Here is a 21,200-nt window from a genome sequence, read left to right as displayed (position 1 = left end):
ATCACGGATAAGCATCCACCACCTTCTAGCTTCTTCTTGCAAAGTAAAGGTGGCCAATAGCACTTTATGTGCTTCAGAGCACGGAAAGACCTCAAATAATTTTTCTGTCTCGAGAACCCATGCTTCAGCTTTTAACGGTTCAAGGCCTCCCTGGAAGGATGACGGTTTCATTTTGCTGAACTTATGGGTGAGAGCAATTATGTCCCCATCATTAACATTCACATTCTGCTCCGGCTGTACCGGAGGAGGAGGTGGGGGCTGTTGATTCTGTTGTTGATCTAATCTCTCAGTTATTAGTTCCATCATTCTTTCCAGTCTTGCCATTCTTGCCTCAGAGGATGAGGATTCAGATTCATTTGTAGTTCTCGCATTATCCATTTCACTATAGGCAGTTATAATAGTTATCAACATAGGCAGTCATTTGTTTAAACAGATTAACATAGTAGCATATATTCAGTCACGTCATAGCCACACACTTATCATGCTCATGTAATGCCCTAATCGCTTTTTTAGGACATCCTATAGCTCATTTGGACACGTGTGTGCGGTATAACTCGTGGTAAGTATCGCTCTGATACCACTCTGTCACGACCCAAACCCGCCCCTATGGGTTTAGCACCGTAACCGGCCAGTAATCCAAGATTACCGAAGGCCTGCTTAACAGTAATACAGTAATACAGAGTACAGGGACTGGCGGAAGCCAATACAGTAAATAAACAATGTCCAATGAGCTGTGACAGTCTGTATGCAAAAAGACTTTTCATTCAACTATATACAGTCGGACAAAACAGTATGTACATATATACAATCATTCAGTTCAGGGGCCTAATCCCTATTAAACAGTACAGTACAATAAACAAAACAGTTACAGAGACAAAAGGGGGAACTAAAACAACCCTAAGCCATAACTTGATAGGCTCGGAACCTCGCAGTGAGGCACAGTGGTTGGCTTGACAAAACTGGAGCTTACCCCGACGCTTCTAACCACGGTCTGGTGCCTGTACACCTACATATATATATGAGTAGTGAGCTAAAGCCTAATGAATAACATAATGCGTAAAGAGGTTAAGAATGAATGTCCTTACAGTAATGAAAACAGTTCGTTAATTCAGTATATCAGTTATTCAGTCATATGTGGTACATCCATTAGCATAACAGTACAGTAAACAGTAGGTCTTAAAAGACCGAACAATAAATGATGGCCATCAATCAGTAAACAGTAGTGGTTCAAACAAGGGAACCGACAGAGATGTCTGTAACTGTAACAGTAAAAGTAGTTACTAAGGATGCCACAATACAGTTCAGAATATAGGACATACATTTGTTCAATTAACAGTATCAGTTCAGAAAGCAGTACAGTTCAATTGTTCAGAAGATAATCATTTTGAACATATCTTTACACAGTTGTTACTCACAGAGTTCTGGGCTACAGTAAAGCTAGAGCGCGTCCCCAGTCGCCAACCCTACACAGTTACAGATTGAACACACACTAAGCTACACAGTTGGGAAAGATAATAACTTAATCCCTAATTTGCCTCGGTGTGTTCTACATCTATATCCTCGTTAAGATGCCTTAAACTAGGCCTAATAATGCCTAGGATGAGATGAGGATGCAAAGATGCACTTTAAAAGCATTTTCAGAATTTTCAGAAAACAGGGGTCACGCTCGAGCGTAGGTTACTCCGCTCGAGCGAACATGTAGACAAAGGTTTCCGCTCGAGCGTAGACTTACCCGCTCGAGCGTTCTGCAAAACAGTCAAAAGTGCTGGATAGGTGAAAATCACGCTCGATTGGGCGCTCGACACCCGCTCGAGCATGAGACGCAATGTCCCGCTCGAGCGTTAATTATTCTGCTCTAGCGGACATCAAAACAGTACGAAGTGCTGGGAGCACGAATTCCGCGCCCGAGCGTGAGTCCAAATTCTGGAAATTCCGGATTTGAACCTCAAGCTCAAAACCAAGTTTTAAAACATAAATTTCGATCCTCTTGGGCCAATTTTCCAGAAAACATTCCAAAACTCATAGTTTAACATGATTCCAAAGCTCAATTGTAAAATCAAAGCCCAAGGGTGTTTCAAACAACTCAATTTCAAACCAGTTTTCAAGAATATGAAGAACATGCAACATGCATGAACTTAAATCATTTCAAAGCTTTAAATACAAGCTCAAATGAGCTAACTCTTACAAAAACAAGATGAAATCATGGTTTATGATCAAAACATGGACATACATGTGACAAATTCATGAAGAACAAGCTCTAAAATGCAAGAGTATGCCATGCATGCAATAATTAAGCTATAATTCAACATGTGAAACTATTTCATGACTTAATCCACTAAATTTGACATGAATCATGTAAGAACAAGTTCAATTCACAAACAAGAGGGTAATTACACTGCCTTAGGTCTTGTATCCAAGGTCTAGGAGCTTAATTTGACAATTCTCTAACAATTCCTTCAAGTTCTCTAGCCAAACCATTACGATCAAGTCAATTTGCTCACTCTCTCCCTATGAGGTCGGTTGTAGACAACAAATGGCTGATGAAGTGTGTTTGTGTCAAAGTGTGCAAGCCTCTAAATGTGGGAGTTAGTGGCCACTAAGTGGCATTTTGGCAATTAAGTCCACCTAATGCAATTTAGCTTAATTTAATCTAGTTTAATCATGCCTAATCAGTTTTCAGATAATTACACCATTAAATCACATAAATTCTACTGATCATGGAACACTAATCAATTTCCGATTCGGCCGTCGATAAGGCCTTCAATTCGCAATTTAAACACAAAAACATGAACAGATAATTGAACGACAAACAGATAGACATACAATTAAACAAGTATACTTAATCAATTCAGTTCCAGATTTCAGTCAGTCAGTTCAGTACTTCAATCAATTCAGTTACCAATCATAATCAGTCTCAGTTTAGCAGTAATCAGTGGTTAATCGGTAAACAGTGACGAGGGTTGTTACACTGGAAGTGGCAGAATTATTTGAATGTTCTCCACATCTTGAGTTTGTTCCACCTCAACTGAAACTGAGGTAGTCTTTATTGGAAGAACAGACTCAGTAGTTGTTGCTGCAAAAGAATAAGTACAAAGTAATGTCAAGCCTCAGTACCTAAAATCTGACAAGGAAAAATAGTAGAGGCTTGAAGAAGTTACTTGTTTTAGAAGTGATGACAACAATAGGAGAGCTACGAAGGGAATAGTGCTCAGCAGTATATTGCCTTATTGCAGTTTCCCTTTGGACTGCATCAGCAGTAGCAGCTTCATCTCTTAAGAATTGCTGCTGCCGTTTCTTCTTAGCTCTCTCAAAAACAATTATGGCCTTAGAATGTTCCTGCTCCACTACCTTGGCAGTTGCCTCATGAATAAGGTCTTCGACTAAATCAAAAGAGGAGACAGTTATCTTCCTTCTCTTTTTTCTCTATATTGGTGCTGCCTGTTCCTTCTCAATTTCTCTTTCTTCAATCTGGGATTCAGATTCCTCAGAAGTGAGTTCCTCTGCTGCTACTCTGGCAGTTGTCTCATGAGTAGGATCTTGAGCCAAATCAGAAGAAGAGACAGTTACTCTCTTTCTTCTTTGTAAGAGTATCTCTTGCTCTTGAGCTTCTTTTTCTTCTTCTTCTGCCAATTGAACTTCAGGTGCTTCCTTGACAGGATCAGGCAAGAGTTTCTTTTTCTTCTTTTGCTGTTTGCTCCTGAGGAGATGTAAAGCTTGGGTCTTTTGAGGAGAATCTCCTTGTGAAGCACCCGCACCACCTTCACAAAAGAAGAACAAAGGATAAGGCTAAGAAGCATTATAAAAAAAGACAAAAGAAGAAGAAACAAGAGTATCTACCTTTCTTAGAAGCAGCCCGAGTAACTCTAGGAGGAGTGAAAGCAGCAGGAGTAGACTGTGTGGTGGCAGGCATAGGAAGTGAAGTGGTAAGAGCAGTGGAAGAAGTGGCAACTCCAGCTTCTTTGGGTTTGGATTGGGACACGTCTAGCACCATTAATAAGTCTTGAGGAGCAATGGCCAAGTATACTTCCATGTTGGTCACCCACCAGTTTTGGTACCTCTTCAATGGGTTACCTTGAGGGATGAAAATGATGTATTCAAAATTGATCAAGTCCTGTATAAACTTAGAAGTTGCCTCTTCTAGTTTGGACCTTCGAACCTTTAAATCCCTGCTAGTAAGACTCAGATTGGTGTTACTGCAGAGAGGTATTGGGACCCCTTGTGAGAAGCCAAATTGTCTAGCAAATTGAGCAGGACAATATGGCTTAGCAATGCATTTGTAGGCTCTTGGGTTCATAGTCCCAATAAATAGCTCTCTGGGGATCAGAATAGAAGCCCATATATCTTTATAAGGAGGTGAAGCACATAGCCTATCACTTAGAAAATTCTTCAACCAAGATGGGCCAATAGTGATGGGTTCGAAGGAACGAAAGCTGTAAGAAGGAAGGGAAGCTGGAAGTTGGTGGAAGAAAGAGAAGTAAAAAGCCAAGGTCGAAGGATAAAGTGAAGCATTGGCTAGCCTCATGCCATGAGTACGAGGGTTTGGCTCAAAACATTTAAGGCATTTAGACTGTAGCTCAGCAAAATAAGAAAAAAGCCAAAGCTAAAGTATCCAAAATGGACCTCCTTGATTGGTATCTAAGGGTTTCTCACAGAAAAGAAACAAGCTCTATATACATGACCTAGAACATATGGGGCTAAGACCACCTTTTTTCTGTAGGACAAGAGCTTTGGCAAGAGGGGCAAATTTAAGCATAATTTTTTGAGAAGAAGTGCAAAAAAGAAATTTGCAAAGCCAATATAATATGAAAGAAAAGAATTCCTTATCAGTTATAGGGCCCTCCCTTTTATTCTTGGCCTTGACAAAGTCACTGTATGATGAGTTAAGGGAGGAGAGGGAAAAGGGGACTGGTGAATCAGGATAATCTGGTCCAATGGGGGTACCAATGGGAGATAATCCTAGTAGATGGAAAATATCAAGAACAGTAGGGGCCATCATCCCACATTTGAATTGAAAAAAATTAAAAACAGAATTCCAGAAGCCAAGGGCTGCAGGAATTAGGAAAGGGTCCTCTGAGATGGTAAACCTGGATAGTCGAAGGGCATCGAGAAGGCAGAGCTCTTGAAGGTCCATAGTCCTAGCAGGGACAACTCGATCGTACCATTCTTGCCACTCCGGTTTCACCGTGGGCCAGTATCGGTGGGGACGGTTCATCCTCCAGGTACCCCAGTCAAGACCACCTTCGTAAAGAAGACAGTGGTCTTCTAGACATGGATATAACGCTGGAAGTTTAGTAAAAATCTCCTTGAAGATGGGCCCAAGCACATAGTCCTGTTGCTCATGACGTCGAGGGATGAAGATGCGTCCATCAATGGTGCTTTTCTCACTAGCCTTGTACTTTTCACATTCTGCCTCAATGATCCTTTTTAGGGTTACAGACGGGCTCGCGCACTCTACAACTGGTACTTTCAATAAAGAAGAAGCCATTGATTGAAAGCTTTCTCAGAGGATGAAGTTGGGAAAGGGAGTGGAGAGTCAGTAGAGATAAAGGGTTTGTGTGTTAGACGAGCGAGTGATTTCAAAACACGAAATAAAAGGGTTTTAACAAAACCTTTGTGTCTGAAAAATGTATCGCGTAATTCGTTAAGTATTGAAAGTACAAATACGAAGAGCTTCCTTCAATATTGATACTTTTGGAGGAAAAAACACACCCCGATGTTGAGGCCAGCTTCGAAGTATAGTATTTGGCTTTGAAACCAGATTTTGGCTCCAAAAGTCAAATAATAAACGGCTTCGAAACTGAGAAGTCGACTTCGAAGTACATTTCATACTAAGAATGCTCAAGTATTTGTTTATTTCAAAGGGATTAAAGACCTGTTTTAGATTTCTCAATGAAAGTAATGTCCTTCGAAACAAATCTTGAGATCTCCTAAGGATGAGAATTGGTGTTCGAAACATCGAGACCAATAGTTCATTTATATATATTCAGAAAAGATTGTCTTTTCAGACTAAAACAGTGCAGTCCTCAAAAGGAGCTTCCATATTTTTGAAAGTATGGACTGTTGTTCAAAGCAAAATACTAAATCATGACCATATATTGGTTATAATTGAAACAAATTTTAAGGGGTAAGATTGTTAGACTCGAAGCACAGATTATGAATGAAAAATCAGCAAAAACTATCAACTACATTCCATAAATTGGAAAAGTTCATGTTCGTTTTTGTCAGTGTTTCATTTAAAACAATTAAATCCAGATTCGAAGGATAAGATTGTGCAGTTCGAAGCCCTAAATTTGCTTTTAAAGACAAACAGAGACAAGACCAAACAATTCCAAACAAATAGAAAAGTCTTAGTTGTATTAAAGCAAAAGCAATTACATCGAATGGCCCTTTTTGGGTACAAATTCAAGTTCATAAAAGTAAGGAATAGAATAAATAACAAGATCATGAAATTTGGTCCAACTATGATCAATGAATTTTTGTTCTTTCTTTATTATATCCTCTATTTCTTCTAGATTTGGTTGCATAAGTTGGTGTGCTCTCACTTCATAAAAGAGCTCTTCAGCCTTTATTTCGAATGCTGTTTCTCTCAATTCTTGTTGTAACTCGTCTATGTCCAAGTCATCCCAGTACGCAGATTCTTTATTCTTGAAGTTATCGAATTCTTCAATGAAGTTCTCTGCTTCGTACTGGGCATGAATTCAAAAAGCGGAGAGTTGGTCCAAAGATTGAGTGGTGGCCACAGAAGTTCGATGCCAGTGAAGAAGCAGTGGAAGTTGGCCCAAAAACATGTGAAATTCTGCTTGGGCGAGGGGGTTAAGGACGTGGCCCCGAGTCAGAATATCACAAGCCCGTCGAAGGTTCTTGAGAGGAACATCGTCCTCAAGAACATTGAAAGGCAAATGAGAGAAGGCTGCAAGCAGAAATTGAGCTTGCTTCCGCTCAGCTAGAGTAGGGGAATGCAGAGGCTTATAAGGAAAAAAGACCTTATCCGCAGAGAGGGCAAGCCTTAGTCTCTTTGTCCAGCAAGGATTTGGTAGGGGAGGAGGTATGGGAGCTTTCATGTCGGGAGAAGGAGCAAGGGCAGAAGGAACAAGGGCATTAATATAATCGAGCTAGTCAGAAGAGCAAAGCTTTGCCTTCTGAGCTAAGAACGATGGATTGTACCATTGTGCCTTTTCTGGGCATCGGGTAGCGTGCACTATCTTTGTAGGCATGGAGGATGTGTACCATGCTACAAGCAGATTCTCCTCCAAACTAGTCATCGGTCGATTGGCACGTAAGGATAAACCACGAGCTTCGCGTATAGGAAGGAAACTCTAAAGGATCAGTGAACTCGACGAAATGATGGTTAATTCGCTCCCTCAAATCATAGGCCTCAGGTTTCGACCAGCTTGCCCAGTCAGAAGCCCCAGAGGAAGAAGAAGCCACATCCCATGCAGAGGATTGTGAAGAAGAACTTCCCATGTCCATATTTGCGACTTTCTGAATCAAAGGATTGAGAGCACTTCGTTCGTAGTCCAAGGGTGAGTCAGAAGAAGAACTTCCCATGTCCATATTTGTAAGTTTCTAAATCAAAGGATTAAGGGCAATGTGTTCGCCGTCCCAGGGTTGAGAATTTGCAAAGGCGTCCATGACCTGAATATAGAAAGGTGGGTAAAGGTGGCTAATTAATGCATGGAGGTTCTTTCGAGGAGAAACAGCATCATCAGATGACTCTTCATGTGCTCGATTAATGGAGGCAAAAATCGATTCGGCCATAAAAAATATATATCAGTATGTTCGAATACTAAGGTGGTGGGGGTATTCAAAAGATTGAAGGGGAGTTTAATGCAGATGATGAATGACAGTTGCATTTCTAGAAGAATGCAAAGCCCATGCACGTTCTAAGACGTGGATAAAAGACTTAGATCCACTAATATCACCAAGTATTGGGTATATTAGTGCGGGGGGTAATGTTGGCTACATATTTTGTACAAGTCAATTACAATTCGACGTGTGGCAAAATAAGGGTAATACAAGAAGACTATTCAAGTTTTCGATCTTGATTGAGCACGTGGCAGTTAGTATTGGTTATTACAAGATCTGAGTAGTAGTGGATCAACAAAGAGATGCAAGGTGATGTGGCTTCAACGGTTACTCATATTTAAATTCAAATTTAAGAAGGAAGCCTAACTGCAAGTGATAGTATAGTGGAGCTAATTATAAGGCAACATGATCAGCTATCATGGAGGAGCAGTTCGACGGTTAGAAATGCAGTTCGATGGTCATCCTTGAGAAGTATAAATAGCAGAGAAGGCCCACAAAAAGACCCCCAGACTCAGATCCAAAAAATCAGTCTTATTCTACTTATTTTCTTTTTCAATTTTGCATTTCCAATCTTACATTTCCTGATCTTTACATTCCTATACTTTAAATTCCTGCACTGCACTTCATTCATAGAAGTAGTTTCAAGTAATAGATTGTTACTGTAAACCTCTACGAGGCTGAGTTTGGATCATTGTAAGTTTTTCATTTTAATGAAATGATTCAATTGTTCTTCATTTAATTATTATCTTGTTTAATTCTCCTAAATCAAGCCACCAGTAAAAGTCCTCTTCATTGAGGCTGAAAGAACTAAAACACAATCGTCTGATAATTGGTTGGCAATTAATTTTCTGTAAGGACTGATTAATCCTTGCTGACACGCTCGCAATTACAAAAATAACCTTTGAAAGCCAAAAAGCCAACAGGGACTAATAGTCCGGAGCAAAACTTTTGAAACAAACAAAGAACTATTAGTCCATCCGGACTAATAGTCCAATCCCATGCCCAATCCTTCAAAAACAAACACCCCCTTAAAGAAATAAATCCCACCAATATATTCTGCAAAATCTTATTTAGAAAAGTATGTTACTTTCACAATTGATTTGCCAACCACGCCTACAGATACACCATTTTTTTGTACTGTGTTAAAGGTGAAATTGTTATTAAATTTTACACCATGTTATCCTATTAGAGTTTCACATTGTGCCTTTACCTGCATGCAATCACTTATTCTTAAAATTTATGTTTTTTATTTTTAATACACTTTCAATTGTACAATCATATTTAAAAATTCTGATGTCTTAAAATTTTGAGGTCAAGATTCTTGGATGTTGCTGTCTTTATATGCAAGAGAATAATGTGCCAAGTTAACAATTACTTTATTTATTAACTTATAGAAATGTTTATATGCTACATGTCAAAGATTGAAGTGCGGATATTGATAGCATTGATCACAACCCATCCATGATACTTCCACTAATATTTTTTTTTAATAAAAAAAAAAGAAAACTACTCATTCCTTGAGAAATTCAGGATATGATAGCATTGATCACAACCCATCCATGATACTTCTACTAAAAAATTTTTGGACAAATTAAACTAGTAGTCCCTATAATTTTGGACTTGTGTCACTTTAATTCATGACTTTTCAATTATGACACATTTGATTTTAAATTTTGAATCTTGTTTCAAATAAGGACAATTAAAAATACCATTACTTAATTTCAAGAGTAAAATTATCAATTTGATAAAATATAAATTAATTTGACAAAAATAAATATCAAAAAAATATTTTTAAAATTTTTAAAATTAATTCTACACTCCAAAAATTAAATTACGTAAAACTGATAAATTTTTTAGACATTTATTTATTTATTTATTTTACCAAATCATTTTTTATTATATGTTTAGATGATGATTATGTAATGGGTAGTTGTTAAACCTTTAATGTGTAACCCATACATTTAATATATAAAATATTTTTAGTTTTGGATTTTTTTTTTTTGTTTTGATTTAATTGATTAGTTTAATAATGATATCAAAGTTGTCGCCATATTTGACTTTTGAAAAAATAGAAACTAATTTAATGAAAACAAAAACAATTATCCATTATCATCCAAACACATAATAAAAATTAATTTGATAAAATAAATAAATAAATAAATAAATATCTAAAAGATTTATCATTTTACATAATTTTATCTTTAGTGAGTAGAAATAATTTTTAAAAATTTCAAAATATTTTTTTGACATTTATTTTTGTCAAATTAGTTATATTTTATCAAATTATCAGTTTTGCCCTTGAAAAATCAAATGACGTCTTCAATTGCCCTTATTTGGAACAGGATTCAAAATTCATGGTCAAATATGTCACAATTGAAAAGTCAGGGACCAAAATGACACAAGTTCCAAACTATAGGAACCATTAGCGCAATTCACCCATTTTTTTTTTTAATAAAAAAAAGAACTACTCATTACTTGAGAAATTACATTTAGACATACGATGAGACTGGGGGCATGGCATGGTATCCCCATATGAGAATAAGACACAAAACGGGAGATTACGAGAGAGAGGAATCGGGAAAAACACAAGAAAAGGCCAAAATGGCCCTCATTTATGCTTTAGATTAGGGGTGGACTCGGGTCGGCTGCGGCCACGGAACCTCTAATCCGCCATCTGTTCGCCAGATTGGCGGATTGAAGAAAATCAATCCGCATCCGTCCGCCAATCCGACGAATGTGGATTGAGCGGATAGACGGATGGATGTGAATCAGTTTGACAGTTTAAAATTTTATAAATTTTCAATATAATTCAACTTGTGCATTTCCTCAAAAAAAAGAAGAAAGTATTACAGTCAATGACTTAAAAAAAATTACAATCACTGCATACCTCATCCAAAGCAAAAAAGTTTAAAACTTTAAAAATATCACAACCATAGCATGCCTCATCCACATAAAATATTACAATATATGGTTATTAAAATATAAAAACAATTCAAACCACTAAAACCATAAACAGAGCAGTAGTAGAGATTGTATGTCTCTGTATTGTTACATCTATATCTGTTTTTGAAAACAAAAACCAACAAGCATATATCATATTGTAGACACCCCATTTTTGATCGTCTTCAAGACTTGGATGTCACCATTGGAACACTTGGTGATTACCCTTGTTTGTGTTCGTTTGGAGTTCCCGGAGGTCTCGGCACACGCGCCTTGCCTCAGGATCTCCGAACTCGACTGTTTAGTGTCTGGTTTTGCACCAAACACTTGTGTTTTGCCTTGAAGGGGCAGGGAATGCCTTGTGAGGCATCTCCACACACCACCGGCCATGGCCAGGGGCCACCGGCTGGTTTTTGTTTCCATCGACAATCTATTTTGCTGGTCGGCACATTTTGTTGCCGGTCGGCACTCCTTTTTGCCAAAATGGCATCTTTGGCCGGCCGACTACTGTGCATCTGCTTTTGCAGATATTTTATCACAGCTGTCTTGCATTTGGCTCCCCTTCATACACGTGTATGGAGGGATCTCTCTCTTTAGAAGCTTGTCTTGTAAGCTTTACAAGACAAAAGGCTCTATAAGAGAGAGTCTTCTCTCTTGGCCTTAAAAAGGTTAGACACTTTAGACATTTTAGAGGGTTTAGACAGCCATTTTTAGGGTTTGAGTTCTAGGGTTAGGAATCCATACATATCCTATCTCTGTATCTCCCTCTTGTGTGTGTTCTAGGTGTTTTAGTCCATACTATTGCACACAAACACCTAGTGCTTCACCTTCCTTTAGCTACTGAGGTTCTAAGAGGCTGGTTTTGGTGTTTTGGAGCCGGATTCAAGCCAAAGAGGGCTGTTGGAGCACCATTGTTGAAGGGATCTTCAAGGGTAAGAAACTTGTCTTTATATTCCCCTTTTTTGCAATGCTTTTCTACCTGTCTTAAAATCGTTTTTGAGCTTAGTGTATAATACAAAAAATTTCTGTTTTTAGGCCCTCTAAATTGTTTGTTTAGAGTGGTTTGTGGTTTGGAGGTGTTTGACCCCTCTTAGGCTTTGAAAGGCCCCATTTTGTGCTATTTTGTGCAAGTTTCGAGACTTTGGTGTTTGGGCCTCTTCACCACTGAAATCTTGAGGGATTTCAGTGGCGGAGATGGTGCCTTGAAGTCTCCAAAAAGGGAGGGCCACCCCCTCTCCTTGTTGTCCTTGAAAGGGACCCTTTTTGGCCTCTTGAGAGAGCATCATGTTAGAGTGTGTATTGATCATGTCTTGGCTGTTTTCCATGCTTATTATGCCATGATATAACCTTATTGTGTGTTGGTTTTGGTACACCATGCATGCTTAGCATACCTACCATGTAATGCAATGTTATTGCCTTAATATGCCTTAGGTTGTTAGCCTTTGTTCTAGCATGTTTTAGGCTTAGCCTTGTGAAGGTTTTGTGCTCATTTTGCCATGTTTAAGATCTGTCCTAGGTTGTTTGGGTCGGATTTGGCATGCTTAGTATAGCTCCTTTGCATTCCGGCTTGTTGGCCTTAAGTGTATGAACGTATAGCATGACATTCTTGCATTGATTTAGTGGTTTGAAACTATCCACCATGTCATTTCAGTCCCCTTTGCATGCATATATGTTTGCCTTGGATGTCTCCTTAATGCTTTGAAAGCTTGTGTAGCATGTTCCATGTTTTGGCCATTGTACATGCCTTTAAATTTGAGCCACTTAGATGCCATCTAGAGGGTCCCCTTTGCATGGTCTAGGTCTGCCTTGAACCTATTTTAAGTCCTCTTAGTCATGTTAGGCTTGGTTGGCTTGGTCATGGTTCAAGCCCCTTTGATTTGCTTCAAGCACTTGGGCCATTTGTTGCATGTTTAGCTTGACTTGTTACTTGGTTTGGCACTATGTTTTAACATGATTTTCAATGCTTACCTTGCATGCCATATGTCCATGATTACCTTCTTTCAAATGTGTTTGAGAGTTGTCCCATTTGTGCCTAAGTGTTGGCTCCTTTAACATGTGCATGTGTGTATGTGTCTAGTCCTTTATTTTGGTCACTTTGGCCACTGTTTTAGGCCTATTCAGAGTTGCCTAAATCATGTATAAGTCCACATTTCCATCAATTTGCATTGCCTCATGTTTGCTTGTATGCTTGCATAAGTGTCTTGCCATGCCATGTTGCATCCTTAGCTCGCATGCCTAAGTTGCATTGCATCTTGCATGCATGCCTTATTCCTTGACTTGGTGATAGGAATTGGGCCTTGGTTTGTTTGTTTGGTTTGCATTTCATTTGACACGAAAGTTGCACACTTGATTCTTTGGGCCATCATGCATGGAAATGCGTGATTGGTGGTCCGAGAATCGAGACACATGTCCTTTTGAGTTACAAACATGATAGGGGACATGATTGGTGCATACATTGTTTAAATTGTATTGCCATGCAAGTTCTGTCCTCTGCTGCTGTGAGTTGCAGGTTCTGCAGGCATTCTTTGCCGACCGGCAGTATATATTGCCGACCGGCAGTAAATTACCAGCCGATGGATTCATCTTGTGCCGATGACCACAATTCACTGCCGGTGGTAATTCTACTCAGCCGGTGGTGATTCCCAATATCCAGAGAAGCATTCTTGAAACTCTGGCAGTCTTCAGAGAGGCAGAGCAGGGAAAACAGAGGCAGACTATGCATGGCCGTGCACTTCCGAACAGGACCCGAGCATGCGCTGTATCTGGCTCTCCTCCCGAGGCGGTTTACTGCTTTTCCTAATTTAAATTAGTTTGTTAACTAATCAGGCAATTTGTAATATTTAATTAGCTTGTAGGTTAATTATCTGTAATATTTATTTGTACCCTCCGAGTGAGGGCAAATCTGTAATAAGTGTGCGTGAGTGGGTGTATGTCTTCCAACCCCACATCTTTCTTCCCTTTTATTTACCTACTTATGATGGTAGACTAGGGCATATTTTAAATTAGCATACCTTATGCAATGCATGCGTACATTCATACATTTGTCCCACATGCATCGGGCTCGGCGCATCACGTTAACTGCATTTGTATTCCAATTCCAAATTGAATACGTGCATTAATTGGCTGCATTTCATATGCCATGTTAGGTTAGCCGAGCCTATCTAATTGCATCTTGTATGTGTTGCATTAGCCAACTTGACATGAACTAGGATTACGCATATTTGCTAACTAGTTTAATGTTTTGGCACGGAATACGATGTAAGTATTTATGCTTTAGCATCTTGCATGCGTGTGAATGTTAACATGATAGCATGCTTACCATGTGGCTAGATGCTTACGTGATATTACTGATTGAATGCTTGTAGGTGAAAGTTAGATTGCCTGAGTTGGAAACACTCGTTGAAATTTGTGTTTTAGCCTACTTGCGAGTAGCAAATTCCAAAACGTTTTTTCAAAAAACAAACGAATATGCAATACTTTTTTCCAAATTAGGTAATCTAGTCTATACTTGTTTACCGTGCGTACAACATAGTAATTCTAGGCTAATAATTGGAACAAGAACACATAACATTTTCAAAAACGGATATCATGGTTAGTAGAGGTCGGTCTTCGGACCGGGCGAGAGGGGGTGCTCATAGCTGACCTTCCCCAATCGTACTCTAGCTCCCGAGCCGAGACAACTCCGGTGATGACGGACATGTGGCCTTCGGCACCAAGTCAGGGTTTCCTAAATTCCCCCAAAATAAAATATTTAGGTGACGACTCTGTATCTGGCAAAGCAGTCCATGTTTGGCACTTCTTTCCTAAAATCTGTTTTCTCAAAACGATTTGCCAGATTTAGACTCTTTGGTTCAAGATTAAGAACCGTGACACAAATCGAGTCCGAACTGTAGCAGGGTCCCTCGCGGACGTGTTACACATATTTTCTATTTATTATTTTTAGAGATAGATTTAAAAACTAAAAAATATAGATAAATAATACGTTTATTTTTTTCAATTCAAAAAAGATATTCAAGTTGAAAACTTTTTTTCAACAAATATTTAAACTCTTTTTTAATTGAAAACACAAACAGAATATTTAAACAAACTGAAAACACAAAGTCTTATAAATTACTAAGAATGCTCGCAATTTGGCAGCTCGGTTGCAGCTAAAAGAATATCAAATCCGCCATCCGTCCGCCAGATTGGCGAATTGGAAAAAATCAATCTGCAACTGTCCGTTTGTCATCACGCATCCGTCCAAAATGCGGCGGATCGGTTTGGTTCAGTCGGTTTTGGCGGATCGGTATATCCGCTGTGTAATCCATGTCTAATGATTTCAGACAAACATCAAATGGGATATTCATCACCCATCCGTCCAAAATGCATCGGATCAATTTGATTTGGTCGGTTTTGACAGATTAGTATATCCACTATTCACCCCTACTTTTAGATTTTGTAATCCATGTCTAATGATTTCAGGCAAACATCAAATGGGATATTCCAAACGTAAAATAGGGTTAATCTCAAGACTATTAATCTCGGATTAACAATCCCATATAATTCAGTCCAACCAAACAAATAAGACCAACTTGCATTGACCATGCCACCCACCAAACATTGATGGCAAAATCTCAATAAGAACCACCAAGCTGGTAAAGAAGGAACCAACCATAATGCGTAACAAACAAAAGGATTCAAAAGTTAGTCAAGCCGGAAAAAATAACGAACATGAAGTGAGAAATAAAAAGCAACTTCCATTGTCAAATAAAGCTCTAACCATCCAATCCATCCAAAACGATAACAGCTTGTGACTGAAAATAAGCAACACTCAGTAGACAAAATTCCGAAAATTGTTCTTGCCATAATCAAGATGCTGAAAATTGAGAAGAAGTTAGATAGACTGAAATGTCCCTTGATAGTTGAAACCTTAAGAGGTTGCTGCGGCTCCCTTCTTCCTTGGAGCTGCTTCAGTACCTAACCAAACAAACCATAATAAAACTTATCAATCAAATTAAAATTAGAATTATAAATGTAACTAATTAAAACAAAGTCTAACTGCCCTTAGAAAGCAGCAAAGGGTATACCTTCTCTGAAGCCACTCTTGAACCTGCGGGGAACATTACGGAGATACCTCATACGGCCAGTTCCAGTGGTCTTCCTTCGAATTGCCTTCACACTCCAGTTATCTGAAACCAAACTCAATGAAATCAAAAAATCAACAGCTATATCTCTTGGTTTTCCAAAAAGGTAAAGGCAGAAGTTCACATTACCTGATCCTTAAAATTCATTTGAAACAATAATAGTAACAATGAGTATAAAGAATTACACATCCAAACACTTGATAGCATCAATTTGCAACTAAATAAGCATATACTAAGTAAGGAAATAATAAATCAAATCAATCTCAATGTATGCTCCGACACACCTCAAGGATCAAAGGCCCAAAAATCAATTACAAACATCAGTATCATTTAGGAAAGAAACAAAAAGAATGTGAAACAAAAAAAATTACATATGAATTCTAATAACACAAATGACATTATGTCTACCAATCCTTAACATTGGGTGGTTGCCAAAAATTTTTACAAAGGGCAAATCTGAGTCCCGCTGGGTCCATTGCTTTTATTCCAGGCAGACATGGCTTTCTTGTGTGTGGGGTACAGGTGCATTATGAAGGTAATTCTAGGTGTTTTACCAAGGAGGAACTTTGTTTTATAGGGCACTACTCACTAATTTGTATAGTTCATGTGATTCTAACTTATATATATATATGTGTGTGTGTGTGTGTGTGTGTATATATGAACATGTACAATTGTGGTTAAAAACATGTACAATTCTTATGATTCTTGCAGAATCTTTTATCATAGGGTTTTTTTTTGTAACTTACGATCGAAGAAGACACGAATATGAGCGATTAGAGTATTGTTTTGGAAGGATTTTAGAGGCTTTTAAATGCTGACATGGAGACCAACCATGAATGTTCTAATGGACTGCCGTGCCAGTCACATACCAATTTCGGATAACTATTTTGGATTGCCGGATCGAATGAAATCTTGTTTTCAAAAAAATTTATTTATAAAATTCTATAAAATTTGAAACTTGTTCACATTTTCTTGACAAACCAGAGTTATTTTTAAAGTTGACAAATTTGTTGAAACAGTAAACATAAAACTAACCAAAATACCCAAAATTCTAGCTTCAGTCATTTCCTTACTAACATAAACCGATCAACACAAAAATAAATGATAAAAAAATTATCCGAAACATAAAGCAAAATTGAATTATAAAACGAATCTACATAGCTAATCGCATCAAATCAAAGATTAATCGATCTTGTAGAGAGAGAGAGAGAGAGCAGACATGTCCTTTTGCGAGCAGCGGGAAAGGCACAAGCAGAGCATCGACTCTTCTGGAGATGAAAGCTTCGGCGGCCACATCTGACGCAGAGCGTGTGAGTCTTGTTCCTCCTCTTCCCGAAGCTTCCCGTTCCTTTTCCCTGAAATTATTCATCATCATCATATATACATATATATTCATTTTCTATACAAATTCTTCAGCAGATCAGAGAGGGAGAGGGAGAGGGAGAGGGAGAGGGAGAGAGAGAGAGAGAGAGGGTACCATCTCTTCTTCAGTGGCGAAACCCTAGCTGCGGAGTTCTCAGCAGCAAAACGATCTAAATAAAATTGTTAAGATATTTATATTGAAAAAAAAAAAAAAAAAAAAAGATTGTTGGCCCAAGATGCTGGCTTTGGCCTAGTTTATTCACACATGCTTGGTCTGTTCATAAGAGTTTGGCCCATCTCTGTGGTTGCATCCTTTCAAGCCCACTAGAACCCATACGTAAAACATGAGCTGCCTAAGTGATGATGATAGGACTAATAATAGAAGTGAAGCGATTGATGTTATGTGTTCTATTAAAATTCGAAAAGGTTATTACTTGTGTTAATTTTTTATTTTTTTATTTTTTAAAAAAATTATATAAAAAATGTGAGAGATGATGAAATGGGGTTAAAAGTTGAAAAGTGACTTTTAACTCATTTTTTCAAAAGAGACCTATACGTATCTTATAATTATAGAATAAATTGGCATAGTTTTATATACTTTTTGAGTTATAATTATAAAAAAGAAAAATTTATAACAAAATATAAAAAAGTCATAATCAAATATTTAAAAATAATATTCAGTGTATTTGGTTTCAGTTTTTTTAATTTAGTTTTTTGTTTTTTATTTTTATTTTTTTGTTTTTAGTGAATATTTTTTAAATTTTAAATAATTTGTTTACTTTTTTGGATACACATTACTTAGATATATCTAAATAGTAAAATATTTATAAAAAAACATTTTAAAAAATTAATAAATACACAAAAATATGAAAAATATACAGAATTTTTTTATTTTTTTTTTGTATTTTTTGGTATTTAGTGTATTTTTTAAAGATTTTTTTAAAAAAAATATTATACTTTTAAGTGTATTTATGTTAGGTGTGTCTAATTTTTTTTAAAAAAAATTATTTAAAATATTAAAAAAATTAATTGAAAACATTAAAATACTGAAAAATAAAAAAGTAGAATTCTAAAAATCAGAACCAAACAAGCTGATTACAACTAAAAAATAAAATTAATTATAACTAAAAAAAATGAAGTAACTAAGGATACATATAGTATGAGACGTGTATAATAGAATTCTCCATCAAAAGTTCAACCTTTATATGGGAAATTGGTTTTCTTCACTCACTTTTCAAATGTGTCAATAAAGTATACTTTTTATTTTTTATTGATTCAAAATACTGAATTACATATTTAAAATTATGACCTTTGATATTTTTAAGCTAATAGAAGGTGGTGTTTGATTTACACACTTTGACAGTGTATGAAATGATATCAGATATAATGTAAAGATAGTTGAGGTACATAGACATTAATATTGCATCATGCTTTTGAGTGGACACATCTACAATTTTTGGAGACGTTATCCATTTCCATTGGCATTGTCAATGGTGTCGTAAATTAAATACGATTGGCATGTAATAGGGTCTATTATATTTTATGTTGGAATTTGTTAATTGACGTTACGTGTGCCTATGAACATTGAATTTTTTTCTTTTCAATTTTTATGACAGTTACATACACAAAATCAAATTACACGAAGTATTAGTAATGCACACGTTAGCACAGCGGGACTATTAGAAGTATAAATAATATTTTGTAACTCGAAAAAAGTTGACTCGAAGTGGCTCGAATGCCTAAAACGACATCGTTTTGGTATTTTTTTTCTTACTTTCGAATACAGATAGAAGAGGGAAGAGAAGAGAAAGAGAGAAGATGCGAGAGAGGGAATACAAATAGAAGAAAGAGGCGAGAGAGAGAAGGAGAAAAGATGGAGGGAGAACAGATCTATATACACACAAATCTGTGTATACACACATAAGAGACGATGATGGCAGCGCTAGTCAGGGCCGGCCCTACGGTTTAGGGGGCCTAAGGCGAATTTAAAAAATGAAGACCTCTCTTACATTGAAAAAAAAAAGTTCATGAATAAAATGGTAAGTTACAACTTTTTTATTTGTTTGTAGCTATAAAAAAATTTACTTGCACATATAATCATTAAAATTATAAATAAAACAATTTAATGAAACAAAATTAGAGAAAAAAATTATTCAATTAAAATTGATAAAGACCTAGGTAAAAAAATTAGGACAAAATTATTTATTTCACTAAAATCTAATAGATAAAGAAGGCAAACAAAAAAAAAAAAAAAATTAGGGCCCATATATTGTATGTGTTGTTCTTCTTGGGCCCAAACACTTTTTTTTTTTTTAATATATATTTTCATTTTAATATATATGGGTCAAACTACACTTATAAATAAATATGGGCTAAACTATATATGGACCCAATAAAATATTTTGGGGCCTTTTAAATTGATCCTAAAAAAATAAAAATAAAAAACATTGAACCTATAACATTTTACTAAATTTGGGGCCCTATTTTTGGGCCAAATTTTGGGGCCTAAGGCACAAGCCTTACTGGCCTTAGGCCAAGGCCGGCCCTGGCGCTAGTGGGTATCGTCGTCCAGATCCGCAGATCTGCTGGTGGGTCTCTTGCCTTTGATTTTCTCTACCTTTTTTTTATTTTTATTTTTATTTTTTAACAGTGGATCTGGATTTGAAGAAGAAGAAGATGAACGAAAAAGAAAAAAAAAATTGTTGATAATTGTTGGTGGTTGTTGATGATGATGTGTTGTTGAATTTTTTTTTTCAGTTTCTATAAATTTTTTTTTTTTTTTGGGTGATTGTTGGTTGTTATTGATGATGATGTGTTGTTGTTGTTGATGTTGATGCTATTTCTCTCTCGGTTCCTTCTCTCTTTCTCTCTCTTTCTTCTTTAGCCTCTCTATTTCAGAGAGAAAAGAAAAGAAAAAAAAAATTCCAAAACAACGTCGTTTTGGATTCGAGCCAATCGGGCCAGCTGCCTTTCAGGCTACGTAGCAGTGCTATAGAAATATTTTCATTCACTAACATTATAATGATTCTTAGGTGAATTCTATCATGCTAACATGACCATTGTTTTTGTGATTTAAATGTGTATGCAGGACAAGATATGCTTATTGTAGACGCGCCCTCAGGCCTCGCTACAGTTCAGACTCAATTTGTGTCGCGGTCCTTAATCTGAACCAAAGAGTTCAAATCCGGCAAATCGTTTTGAGAAACAGATTTTTGAAAAGAAGTGCCAAACATAGACTGCTTTGCCAGATACAGAGTCGCCACCTAAATATTTTTTAAGGGGGAATTTAGGAAACCCTGACTCGGTGCCAAAGGCCACGTGTCCGTCATCACCAAAGTTGCCTCGGCTCGGGAACTTGGGTACGATTGGGGAAGGTCGGCTATGAGCACCCACTCTCGCCCGATCCGAAGATCGGCCTCTACTAACCATGATATCCAGTTTTGAAAACGTTATGTGTTCTTATTCCGGTTATTAGCCTAGAATTACTATGTTATGCGCACAGCAAACAAGTATAGACCAAATCGCCTAAATTGGAACAAAACACTGCATGTTCGTTTTGAAGATGGTTTGCTACTCGCAAGTAGGCTAAAATGCAGGTTTTGCCACCCTCAAGTGGGCTTTAGAAAATATGGTTTTGCCACTATCTAGTGGGCTAAAAACTCACAATTTTAATGCATTATTCCAATTTAGGTAATTCAACCTCCATCCACAGGCATTCAAGCAGTTATATCACATAAGCAGCTAGCCTCGTGGTAATCATGCTGTTATGGCAACACTCACACGCATGCGGCATGCTAAAGCATAAATGCTTACCGAGTATTCCGAGCCAAAACAGAAACTAGTTAGTAATCATATGCATGATCCTAGTTTAAGATGGCTAATGCAACACATGCGAAATGCAACTAGAAATGGGCTCGGCTATTCTAAACATGGCATGTGAAATGCTGCAACTAACACGTATTCAATTTG

The 21,200-nt window shown here is 37.2% G+C and overlaps 1 protein-coding gene across 1 annotated transcript; it reads right to left on the bottom strand.

Annotated features, from left to right (window-relative positions):
• Positions 1–15,462: 15,462 nt before the first annotated feature.
• LOC114313741 (large ribosomal subunit protein eL37x) lies at positions 15,463–17,577 on the bottom strand. The gene is made up of 4 exons (XM_028260160.2): positions 17,347–17,577; positions 17,089–17,224; positions 15,813–15,914; positions 15,463–15,702 (listed from the first exon to the last, which is right to left on the bottom strand). The coding sequence occupies exons 1-4, from the start codon at positions 17,347–17,349 to the stop codon at positions 15,656–15,658; spliced, it is 288 nt and encodes a 95-aa protein (XP_028115961.1). The 5' UTR covers positions 17,350–17,577; the 3' UTR covers positions 15,463–15,655.
• Positions 17,578–21,200: the final 3,623 nt, after the last annotated feature.

This window comes from Camellia sinensis, chromosome 13 (genome assembly GCF_055761805.1).
Source record: "Camellia sinensis isolate YWXY chromosome 13, ASM5576180v1, whole genome shotgun sequence".
Taxonomy (NCBI): Eukaryota; Viridiplantae; Streptophyta; class Magnoliopsida; order Ericales; family Theaceae; genus Camellia; species Camellia sinensis.
This window is presented reverse-complemented; position numbering and strand designations above follow the sequence as displayed.